Consider the following 12,967-nt stretch of genomic DNA (forward strand, 5'->3'; position numbering starts at 1 on the left):
CAGCAATGTTCCAAAATTATTCCTTAAGAGGGGCAAACGTTTCAAGGGAATTGTTGATTTTCAATCACAAATATTTAAATTAACATAATTTTATCAGGCGGTTCTGCAGAAATTGAAGGTAATTTTTACATTTAGCAAAAAGTTATTTTAAAATTACCTATGCCAAAGAGTGAATAGAACGTTCGGAGGGGGCCATGGTAACGCATAGTTCAACATGTCCGCCCATGCCGATGGACGTCCGGTTTATAATAATTTTCCGAGGTGGTTTCATCCTCACCAAATGCTGGCTACATTTCTGTTTATACCATGTCAAACTTCTCTCTACCCTCTCACCGAAACCGACAGAAATTTTTATAAAATTTGACATTGAAAGAACAGAGATGTTACCCAGGTGACGGGCGCCCTAATGATTGTTGTTGTTGTTGTAGTAGTGTATTGTGTTCTATCCTTCCTCTGCTTGATTCTGTTGAGTATCCAGATGCAGGAACTCTGCGACTTAGATGGGAGGTATTCAGAGGGATCTAGATCTAAGACAAGTGGGTCTGGCTGGGCAGTTAAACAGGTGACGTGTGGCGTTGCACGTTGGCATCAATCCTTGCTCTGTAGGAATTGAAGCGGCTGCATATGCCGGATCGTAATTGAGCCCGAACCACCCAGTGAACCAAATATCGAATGTCAGACATTTCTATACAAATTCTGAACTCTTCCAACAAGATCTTACCGAAATTGTTTCGAATTCTGTTTAATTTTCTGAGGAATTTTTTTTCCGACAATTCTGAAAGAGTTCTGAACTTCATGTACGAGTCTTTTAATATTTTTTTTTGACAGTTCGAAAATAATTCTGAACGATTTCTGGAGTGCTTGTCTGTAGGAATTTTTATCGTTTTCGCGTAAATTTTTATACCTTCCACCAGAGGATGGGGGTATATTAAAATATACCCCTAAGATGATCAAGCCATGTCCGTCCGTCTGTCCGTCCGTCTGTCCGTCTCTAAAAATACAGATATTAAAATGAAACTTAGCACAGATTCTTTTTTGGTCCATAAGCAGGTTAAATTCGAAGATGGGCTATATCGGACTATATCTTGATATAGCCCCCATATAGACCGATCCGCCGATTTTGGGTCTTAGGCCCATAAAGGCCACATTTATTATTCGATTTTGCTGAAATTCGGTACAGTGAGTTGTGTAAGGCCCTTCCACATACTTCTTCAATTTGGCCCAGATCGGACCAGATTTGGATATAGCTGCCATATAGACCGATCTGTCGATGTAAGGTTTTAGGCCCATAAAATACGCATTTATTATCCGATTATGCTGAAATTTAGGACATTTGTTTGCGTTAGGCCCTTCGACATCTTTCTTCAATTTACTTCAGATCGGCCCAGATTTGGATATAGCTGTCATATAGACCGATCTCTCGATGTAAGGTCTTGGGCCCATAAAAGGCACATCTTCCGATGTCGCCGAAATTTGGGACAATGAGTTGTGTTAGGCACAAGGTACAGGTCGCAGTTTTCACACGATCGTCTTAAAATATGGTACAGGCATGTTTTTCGGCCCAAAGACGAAGCCTATTGAAATTGGAAAAATCGGTTCAGATTTGGATATATCTCCTTTTTGTATATGTTCGTCCGATTTGCGGTAATAATGCAATAATATGGTCATTTCTTAACCGATTCTCCGAAATTAAAGAGGATGAATTTCATGACTCTTGACATTATTGGTGATTTCCATGGAAATCGGTTCAGATTTAGATACAGCTCTAGTATATATACATCGCTCGATTTGAACTTTTAGAGTCACAGCAAGCGTATTTATTGACGAATCTTGCCGATATTTTGCACAACGCTTTCTTTGACGACTACCACAGCATCTGAGAAGTTTGATTGAAATTGGTTCAGATTTAGATATAGCTCCCATATATATGTTCGTCCGATTTTGAGAAATATTGCAATAAGTTGCTCGTTTGTTAACCGAATCTCTCGAAATTTTGCAGGAAGGTTTTTCTTATGATTTTCAATATTTCTAGTGAATTCCATAGTAATCGGTTCAGATTTAGATATAGCTGCCATATATATATATCGCCCAATTATCACTTCTAGAGCCACTGCAAACACATTTATGGGCAATTTTTGCAAAAACTTTGAACAATGCTTTCCTCGTTAACTACCACTATATTTGAGACGTTTGCTCCAGATCGGTTCAGATTTATATATAGCTCCCATATATATGTTCGTCCGATTTGCAGTAATAATGCAATAAAATGGTCATTTGTTAACCGATTCTCTCGAAATTTAAGAGGATGAATTTTCTCTTGACTCTTGACATTATTGGTGGTTTCCATGGAAATCGGTTCAGATTTAGATATAACTCTAGTATATATACATCGCTCGATTTTAACTTTTGGAGTCACAGCAAGCGTATTTATTGACGAATCTTGCCAAAATTTTGCACAACCCTTTCCCTGACGACTACCACAATATCTGATAAGATTGCTTGAAATCGGTTCAGATTTAGATATAGCTCCCGTATATATGTTCGTCCGATTTTCAGTAATAATGCACTAAAATGGTCATTTGTTCACCGATTCCCTCAAAATTTGGCAGGAAGGATTTTCTTATGACTCTCGACATTACTGGTGAATTTCATAGAAATCGGTTCCGATTTAGATATAGATATAGCCAAAAAGTAATTGCGGATTTTTCATATAGTCGGCGTTGCCAAATTTTTTCACAGCTTGTGACTCTGTAATTGCATTCTTTCTTCTGTCAGTTATCAGCTGTTACTTTTAGCTTGCTTTAGAAAAAAAGTGTAAAAAAAGTATATTTGATTAAAGTTCATTCTAAGTTTTATTAAAAATGCATTTACTTTCTTTTAAAAAATCCGCAATTACTTTTTGGGCAACCCAAAATATCGCCCAATTATCACTTCTAGAGCCACTGCAAACACATTTATTGGCAATTCTTGCCAAACTTTTGCACAACGCCTTCCTTGACGACTACCACAACATCTGAGAAGTTTGCTTGAAATCGGTTCAGATATATCGGTTCAGATTTAGATATAGTTGCCATATATATGTTCGTCAGATTTTGGGTAATTTGCAATAATGTTGTCATTTGTCTACGAAGAATTCTATGAACCGCTTTTTCTGAGTGTATGATTGACCTTAATCTTTATTTACATGCTTGATACATTTACAAAAAAAAAAGTAACAACAAGTGAATTTAAATTTAATTAACTTTATTAAATGCATTATAAAACATTTTGTTAACATGCATTTTTTCTATTTTTCTCTTCCACAGATACGGAACAATTATTTCCACGAAGGCTATTTTAGATAAAACAACAAATAAATGTAAAGGTATTTTTTGCTTTTCACCATTTTTCCATCAACTTTAGTTTTTTTTATTATTATTATTGTTATTTTCTGTTTTTTGTTGTTTTCCTGTATTCTGTATTTGTTGTAAATTTTCTGTAATCGTTTGTTTGTTCAGTCAGTTTGTTCCTGTGTATGTATGTGTGTGTGTATCTCCGCCTCCGGAGGTAATAGTGTAAGTGTAGCTAAGTATGTATGTGGTGTTGGTGCGATTATTTCGTTGTATTACCTTAGGGTGGGTTAGTTTTTGCGTTTGTCAAACTCTTCATCTAAGACAAATTCAAAGAAATTTTGCCCAGGAAATCAATGGTCAGCAAAACACATATGTGGCAAACTCGCAAATCTCTGTGGACCAAAGATAAGATTGTCATTGAAAATTCTATTTTAATTTAATGCCCTTGGTTTCTATGGCAAAATTTCTTATAATTTTTTGTTGATGTTAAAGCCCAAGCATGTGGGGTTAATGAACAATCCTTGCCTAATTCCCGTTTAGTACCAACGTAGTTCCATTGTTTAGACCAATCGGTGAGGGAATGGTTTTCAATTTTTTTTGGTCCTTGCAAATTAACCCACCCTAATGTACATACGTTCTTGGTGTGGAGTGGGTGTAAACAAAAGTTTAGCTTTACATTCAATTCCGTTTCCATTTCATTACTCCGCTCACTATCAGTCTGTCTATCTTTATGCGAGTCATGGTATTTGTTTGATTACAATACCCGCCATCTCTTGCTCACCCATCTTAGAACTGCATGGGGGCCCAGTGACATCGGGTCAAAGCAATAACGGAAATAAGAAACAGAGTCAAATGTTAAGTTAATTGTTTAATTCCCTTTACTTCCTTTCCCCGCCCCCCCCCCCTTTTGTTATATAACATTCTCGGTGTGTATATGTGTATATGTTTGTGTGCCTGTGTGTAGTATTTAAATTTTTTATATGAAATCAATTTGTGTAGTTTTTTTGTTCTGTTTTCCTTTCTTTTTATATGTTTGTTGTTTTTTTTTTGAAATTCTCCTTGTCTATTGAAAATGTTGTTGTTGTTGTTGTTGTTGTTATGGTTTAATTAATTTTCATTAAGTTTTTGTTGTTGTTTTATATTTGTTGTATCATTTAATTTCCCTTATCGATTGTGTTGGATCATCATATTCATCTCATTGTAAAATTGCACTTTTTCTTAGTAGAGTTGCGCGTTTTTTTTCCCTGTACTTGCCATCAAAATAATTGCTTGCTATCGATAGTTGCAAATTTTTTGTGTGATTCTTTGAAATGCATTGGATTTTAATTGGTATAGTTATAAAGCTATGTAGATTAGTTGTAATGTGTAAAAAAAGTAAAAGCGTGCTAAGTTTGGCCGGGCCGAATCTAGGGAAACCACCACCATGGGTTCTGCTAAAACATGGGAGCTATATCTAGTTATAGACCGAATTGGACCATACTTGGCGCAGTTGATGAGAGTCACAACAGAATACTATATGCAAAATTTCAGGCAATTTGGATGAGAATTGAGGCTTCCAGGGGCTCAAGAAGTTAAATCGGGAGATCGGTTTATATGGGAGCTATATCAGGTTATAGACTTATTTGGACCGCACTAGGCACAGTTGTTGGGAATCATAACGTAACACTATGTGCAAAATTTGTGCCAAATCGGATGAAAATAGAGGCTTCCAGGGGCTCAAGAAGTCAAATCGGGAGATCGGTTTATATGGGAGCTATATCAGGTTATAGACCGATTTGGACCGCACCAGGCACATTTTTTGGATGTCATAACAGAACACTATGTACAAAATCTCAGCTAAATCGGATGAAAATTGACGCTTCCAGGCGCTCAAGAAGTCAAATCGGGAGATCGGTTTATATGGGAGCTATATCAGGTTATAGACTGATTACAACTGTACCTCGCACAGTTGTTGGAAGTCATAACAGACAACTATGTGCAAAATTTCAGCCAAATCGAACAAAAATTGTGGCTTTCATGGGCTCAAGAAGTCAAATCGGGAGATCGGTTTATATGGGAGCTATATCTGGTTATAGACCGATTTGGACCGCACTAGGCACAATTGTTGGATGTCATAACAGAACACTATGTGCAAAATTTCAGCCAAATCGGATGAAAATTGTGGCTTGCAAGAGCTCAAGAAATCAAATCGGGAAATCGGTTTATATGGGAGCTATATCTGGTTATGGGCCGATTTGGACCGCACTAGGCAGAATTGTTGGATGTCATAACAGAACACTATGTGCAAAATTTCAGCCAAATCGAACAAAAATTGTGGCTTTCATGGGCTCAAGAAGTCAAATCGGGAGATCGGTTTATATGGGAGCTATATCTGGTTATAGACCGATTTGGACCGCACTAGGCACAATTGTTGGATGTCATAACAGAACACTATGTGCAAAATTTCAGCCAAATCGGATGAAAATTGTGGCTTGCAAGAGCTCAAGAAATCAAATCGGGAGATCGGTTTATATGGCAGCTATATCAGGTTATACACCGATTCGGACCGTATTTTGCACAGTTGTTGGAAGTCCTAATAGAACACTACACGCAAAATTTCAACCACATCAGACAATAATTGCGGCTTCCAGGGGCTCAAGAAGTCATATCAAGAGATTGGTAAATCTGAACCGATATGGCCCATTTGCAATCCCCAACGACCTACACCAATATTTAATATCTGTGCAAAATTTCAAGCGGCTAGCTTTACTCGTTCTACCGCTATCATGGACTCGATACTCGATACACCTCAGACCGTCGACTGATGGACGGTCGGAGGTGTTACAAACGGAAAAACTAGACTAGTATACCCCCATCCTATGGGGGTATACTAGTCCCCATGAGGGAGTTGGAGTTTCTAGGCATCAATGCTACCCTAAGAAAATGTATGAATAACTAGAGTCCGGATTTTAATGCAACATTTTGTTAACACAAAATGACTTGAGAACTTCGATTCCGCATGTAGGAATGCAATATACCATCGAATTTCTTAAATAAGAGATGGCAAATTTCAAATTGGCATAAATCAGGCATCTGCAAGGTAGCTATTTTCAAAGTTAGGGGTTTAAACCGTATGACATGGACTGGATGTGTACTGCAGTTGTCACACTTATATTGCTATATGGTGTTATGGTCTAGCGGACGGCGCTTCAAAAGTCGAATGTTAAATACTCAGCCAGATCCAAAGTTGATGCACCGAATTTAATGCTATACCCAATAAGTCTGGGCATTGTGGCTCGACAAATTGCTGGAAGTTTAAACCACGTGACATGCACTGGATGTATACTGCAGTTGTCACACTTATATTGCTATATGGTGTTATGGTCTAGCGGACGGTGCTTCAAAAGTCGACCTAATGTTAAATACTCAACCGGATCCAAAGTTGATGCACTGACTTTAATGCTACACCCAATAAGTCTGGACATTGTGGCTCGACAAATTGCTGGGGGTTTAAACCACGTGACATGCACTGGATGTATACTGCAGTTGTCAGACTTATAATGCTGTATGGTGTTATGGTCGAGCGAACGGCGCTTCAAAAGTCGACCTAATGTTCAATACTCAGCCGGATTCAAAGGTGATGCACTGAATTTTATGCTACACCCAATAAGTCTGGACATTGTGGCTCGACAAATTGCTGGGGGTTTAAACCAAGTGACATGCACTGGATGTATACTGCGATTGTCAGATTTATAATGCTGTATGGTGTTATGGTCAAGCGGACGGCGTTTCAAAAGTCGAATGTTAAATACTCAGCCCGATGAAAAGTTTATGCACCGAATTTAATGCTACACCCAATAAGTCTGGACATTGTGGCTCGACAAATTGCTGGTACCACTGCGATGAGGCTAGGAGAACTTTCTCTTTGCTCATGCGTCTTCGCATTATCTTTAGTTCAATGTTCGATGTTTCAGTTAGTGTGGGTTACACACTGCCTGAGCCGTTTTTTTGAAAAAAGTACTTCAAATCCTGATAGAACAGGAACTACTATAGAAGTTACATAGACTTCTATTTGGATGATACCAAACTAGACGACCAGGTGTTCATTGGGGTGTACTCTGAAAAACTGAACTGGTTATATCGAGAAAGTTACCCGACAACTGTAGTGTGTATCACGCGAAGTTTCTATGATGAGGTCCCTAGGGAAATTTTCTTTATTTAGCTATAGCATCAAAGTTTGGCTCGATTAACAGATTGGGACACAGCTTTTCGTACCCTTCACCATAGGATGGTGATAATTTCGTCATTTTGTTTGTAAATACTCGAAATATTCGTCTGAGACCCCATAAAGTATATATATTCTTGATCGTCATGACATTTTATGTCGATCTAGCCATGGCCGTCCGTCTGTCCGTCCGTCCGTCTGTCTGTTGAAAGCACGCTAACTTACGAAGGAGTAAAGCTAGCCGCTTGAAATTTTCCACAAATACTGTTTATTAGTGTAGTTCGGTTGGGATTGTAAATGGGCCATATCGGTCCATGTTTTGATATAGCTGCCATATAAACCGATCTTGGGTCTAGACTTCTTGAGCCTCTAGAGGGCGCAATTCTTATTCGATTGGAATGAAATTTTGCACGAAGTATTTTGTTATAATTTCCAATAATTTTGCTAAGTATGGTTCAAGTCGGTCCATAACCTGATATAGCTGTCATATAATCCGATCTGGGAACCTGACTTCTTGAGCTTCTAGAGAGCGCAATTCTTATCCGATTTAAATGAAATTTTGCACGAAGTATTTTGTTATAATTTCCAATAACTGTGCTATGTATGGTTCAAATCGGCCCATAACCTGACATAGCTGTCATATAAACCGATCTGGGGACGTGACTTCTTGAGCTTCTGGAGGGCGCAATTCTTATCCAATTAGAATGAAATTTTGCACGACATGTTTTGTTATAATTTCCAATAACTATGCCAATTATGGTTCAAATCGGTCCATAACCTGATATAGCTCTCATATAAACCGATCTGGGAACCTGACGTCTTGAGCTTCTAGAGAGCGCAATTCCTAGCCGATTTCGCTGAAATTTTGCATGACGTATTTTATTATGAATTTCAACAACTGTGCCAACTATGGTACAAAACGGTTCATAACCTTATATAGCTGCCATATAAACCGATTTGGGATCTTGACTTCTTGAGCCTCTAGAGGTCGCAATTATTATCCGATATGCCTGAAATTTTGTACGACGAATGCTCGCAGGACCATCAATATCCGTGTTTATTATGGTATGAATCGGTCTATAACCTGAGACAGCTTCCATATAAATCGATCTCTCTATTATACTTCTTAAACCCCCAAAGGGCGCAATTCTTATTCGAATTGGCTGACATTTTATACAGGTCTTCAGCATATAATTTAAGTGTGGTCCAAACCGGACCATATCATTATATCGCTCTAATAGCTGAGCACATCTTTTCTTTTATCCTTTTTTTTCCTAAGAAGAGATGCCGGGAAAAGAACTCGACAAATGCGATCCATGGTGGAGGGTATATAAGATTCGGCCCGGCCGAAGTTAACACGCTTTTACTAGTTTTTTTGTCTATATTTCGAAAACGGTACACTATGGTGAGGTTGAAACTAGGACATTTCCTTTAGATCTTCTGAAGATATTCCCCTTTGCAAAGAAATCGCATAAATCGGTTCATTAGTTTCAAAGTTATAACCCTCAAAATGTTGAAGAGTTGAAAGGTGATCAAATGTAACACCCAGTGTTGCACCCTGTATTAGTGAAGTGAGCCACTTCCATGCATTAACGGAATGACTATATACTCCTCCACAAATGTCTAGAGCATTTTATATCGCTGCGATCAATAGATGAAAAGTTTTGGCATTATAACTAATGCGGTCCCCTGGGACCTCATTGCATAAATATTACACTCGGAATGTTTGTGTGTCGAAGGGTTAAAGAGGTAGTAGAATGAATGATTACCATAAATATCTTCTTAGACATCCAGGCAGCCATTAAATCCCTGGACAACATATTTCTGAACACAAAAATCGCCCTCGGCTATCGCAGATCTCTCAACGAGATGGCTGAACAGTTCAAAATTTACCTGTTCTGGATGCCTGGCCATATAGATATCGCAAGGAAATGTAGAGCAGATGAGCTTGGGAGACTAGAAAATACCCTACACATTCCAGGGATACTGGAATATGTGGGTATGCCTCTAGCGACATGTAAGCTAAGTCTTCAGGTTCAGGCCCGAATAGCAACGAATGAAACATGTGACCCAATCTAGACCCGTAGAGGTCTACCGCTTCACTGTAGGGTGCTAGAAAAGACATCTCAGTTTTTGTATCCGTCCGTGTGTGATCAGAAAGCATGCTAATAGACTAAAGGTTGTAGGTAAAGATATCTGCAGAAGCTGTGAGGACTTTGAGGAAGAAGAGACTTAGAACATCAGCTGTGTGTAACCCCCATTGGCAGTCAACAGGAGTTCCATTTAAGATTATCATTTCTTATTTAGTGGATGTGAACATTCGCATGTAGTTGAGCATTCGCTTTTTAAAGCATCTTTCTCCATCTGCTCCTTTGGTATCACAATGGACGCAAATGTCCAAGTGAGTTCGATGGCAGACTGCCATTTAAACCATTTAAACCTAACCCAAACTAGCTTAAATTAGTGGAACCATGTCCGTTGAGCATACGCTTTTTAAAGCATCTTCCTCCATCTGCTCCTATGGTATCACAATGGACTGAAATGGCTAAGTGACTTCGATGGCACACTGCCATTTACCTCTAACCCGACCTAGCTTAATTTAGTGGATCTATGTCCATCCGTCTGTCGAAACACGCTAACTTTCGATGGAATAAAGCTAAGCGCTTGAAATTTTGCACCAGTACTTTCTGGTGCCATGTTTTGTTGAAGCCGCTAGAGGGCGCAATTTTATATGTGTTGGTGGATTATGATTGTAAATGGGCTATATCGGTCCATGTTTTGATGTAGCCGCTAGAGGACGCAATTTTATACGATTTATCTGAAATTTTGCTTTATCTGTTTTTTTTTTTCACTTCTAATAACTGTGTGCAAGTGTGATGGAAATCGGTTCATACACCTGATACAGCTGCCATATAAACCGATCTCAGATCTTGACTTCTTGAGCCGTTATCCGAAATACTACCCGATTTGGCTGAAATTTAGCATGAATTGTTTTGTTTTGACTTTCCATATAACCGATCTCTCGATTCTTGAGCTTCTAGAGCCTCTAGAGGGCGCTCAAATTTTATCCGATTTGACTGAAATTTTGTACAAGGACTTTTTCTATGAACATAAGTGCCATATATGGGCTGAATTGTTCGGTCGGGGTTAAAGAAATCAAAGATCTCTCGATTATATATCTTGAGCCTCTAAAGGGCACAAATCATATTCGATTTGACTGACATTTTGTACAACGATTTCCTCTATGATCTTTAACATAAGTGCCATATATGGTCCGAAAAGGTCGGTCGGGGCTAAAGAAATCAAAGATCTCTCGATTATATATCTTGAGCCTCTAGAGGGCACAAATCTTATTCGATTTGACTGATATTGGGTTGCCCAAAAAGTAATTGCGGATTTTTCATAAAGTCGGCGTTGACAAATTTTTTCACAGCTTGTGACTCTGTAATTGCATTCTTTCTTCTGTCAGTTATCAGCTGTTACTTTTAGCTTGCTTTAGAAAAAAAGTATAAAAAAGTATGTTTGATTAAAGTTCATTCAAAGTTTTATTAAAAATGAATTTACTTTCTTTTAAAAAATCCGCAATTACTTTTTGGGCAACCCAATATTTTGTACAACGACTTCCTCTATGATTTTCAACATGAGTGCCATATCTTTAACATATGTGCCATGTATGGTCTGAATCGTTCCATGACCTGATATAGCTCCAATATCATAGCAATTCTTGTCAATTTCCCTTTGTTTGCCCATAAAGAGATAAAGAACTTGACAAATTCGATGCATGGTCGAGGGTTTATAAGATTCAGCCCAGCAGAACTCAGCGATCTTTAACTCGTTTCCTTTTTTCTATTTTATCTAAAATATTAGCAACATTATTTTTTTTAAGATTACGCCAAAGTATTTTTTTTTTTCTAGTATATTTTGTTATCCTATTCCATGTCGAAGACAGCCTTCTGCAATAATGAGCATTTTTGTTATTGTTATTATAGTCTCAAATAAAAGCTTCAATATCAATCTCTGTCTGTCATAGGGGATATGAAGATACATTTGTTTAGCTCTTCGAAAATGTATTGAATTGCATTTGATGAATTGCTTTAATAAAGTGAAGTCTGATTGCATTAAACGAATCGATATATCCGGGTACGACTAAAAGCTATCATAATCGTATGATAGCTACAGTGCGTTGGTGTGTGTGCGTGTGTGTGTGTGATGGCAATATAATACATAGACTATTTCATTGCTGTAGTTGGTTAATAGGATAATCGACTAAATACACTTAAAAAAAACAAAAACTTAAAATCAGTAAACAAATACTGAAACGAAGTAAAATTTAACTTCATTCAAGTAAAAGCGTGCTAAAAGTTCGGCCGGGCTGAATATTGGGAAACCACCACCACGGATTCTGTTAACTTCAAAATTCCGTCAAACCACATGCAACATTTTAGCCAAAGCGGACAAAAATAGCGGCATGTAAGGGCTCAAGAAGTCAAATCGGGAGATCGGTTTATATGGTAGCTATATCAGGTTATGGACCGATTCGGACCGTACTTGGCACAGTTGTTGGAAGTCTTAGCAGAACACCGCATGCAAAATTTCAGCCAAATAGGACAAAAATTGCGGCTTGTAAGGACTCAAGAAGTCAAATCGGGAGATCGGTTTAAATGGGAGCTATACCAGGTCATAGACCGATTCAGACCGTACTTGGCACAGTTGTTGTCAAATCGGGAGATCGGTTTATATGGGAGCTATATCAGGTTATAGACCGATTCGGACCGTACTTGGCACAGTTGTTGGAAGTCTTAGCAGAACACCGCATGCAAAATTTCAGCCAAATTGGACAAAAACTGCGGCTTGTAAGGACTCAAGAAGTCAAATCGGGAAATCGGTTTACATGGGAACTATACCTGGTTATACACCGATTCAGACCGTACTTGACACAGTTGTTGGAAGTCTTAGCAGAACACCGCATGCAAAATTTCAGCCAAATTGGACAAAAATTGCGGCTTGTAAGGACTCAAGAAGTCAAATCGGGAAATCGGTTTACATGGGAACTATACCTGGTTATAGACCGATTCAGACCGTATTATGCACAGTTGTTGGAAGTCTTATTTTAATTCCATGTGCAAAATTTCAGCCAAATGGGACAAAAATTGCGGCTTGTAAGGGCTCATGAAGTAAAATCGGGAGATCGGTTTATATGGGAGCTATACCAGGTCATAGACCTATTCAGACCGTATTTTGCACAGTTGTGGGAAGTCTTAACAGAACACCATGTGAAAAATTTCAGTTCAATCGGACCAAACTTTCGCCCTCCAGGGGCTCAAGAAATCAAATCGGGAGATCGGTTTATATGGAAGCTATATCTAAATCAGAACCGATATGGCCCTTTTTCAATCCCCATCGAAATCATGATAGCGCGTTCGACCGCTAT

The 12,967-nt window shown here is 38.4% G+C and overlaps 1 protein-coding gene across 5 annotated transcripts in view; it reads left to right on the top strand.

Annotated features, from left to right (window-relative positions):
• The window catches only part of LOC106088372 (protein alan shepard), a 1,012,027-nt gene that overhangs the window by 931,536 nt on the left and 67,524 nt on the right, over positions 1-12,967 (top strand). For 4 of the 5 annotated variants that reach the window (XM_059361231.1, XM_059361228.1, XM_059361230.1 and 1 more), the window contains one exon: positions 3,306-3,364. In XM_059361231.1, the coding sequence (XP_059217214.1) occupies positions 3,306-3,364 (59 nt within the window). The remainder of the gene's footprint in view (positions 1-3,305; positions 3,365-12,967) is intronic. The other variant, XM_059361229.1, reaches the window with a different exon arrangement.

The sequence above is a fragment of the Stomoxys calcitrans genome, chromosome 1, assembly GCF_963082655.1.
Source record: "Stomoxys calcitrans chromosome 1, idStoCalc2.1, whole genome shotgun sequence".
NCBI classification, from domain to species: Eukaryota; Metazoa; Arthropoda; class Insecta; order Diptera; family Muscidae; genus Stomoxys; species Stomoxys calcitrans.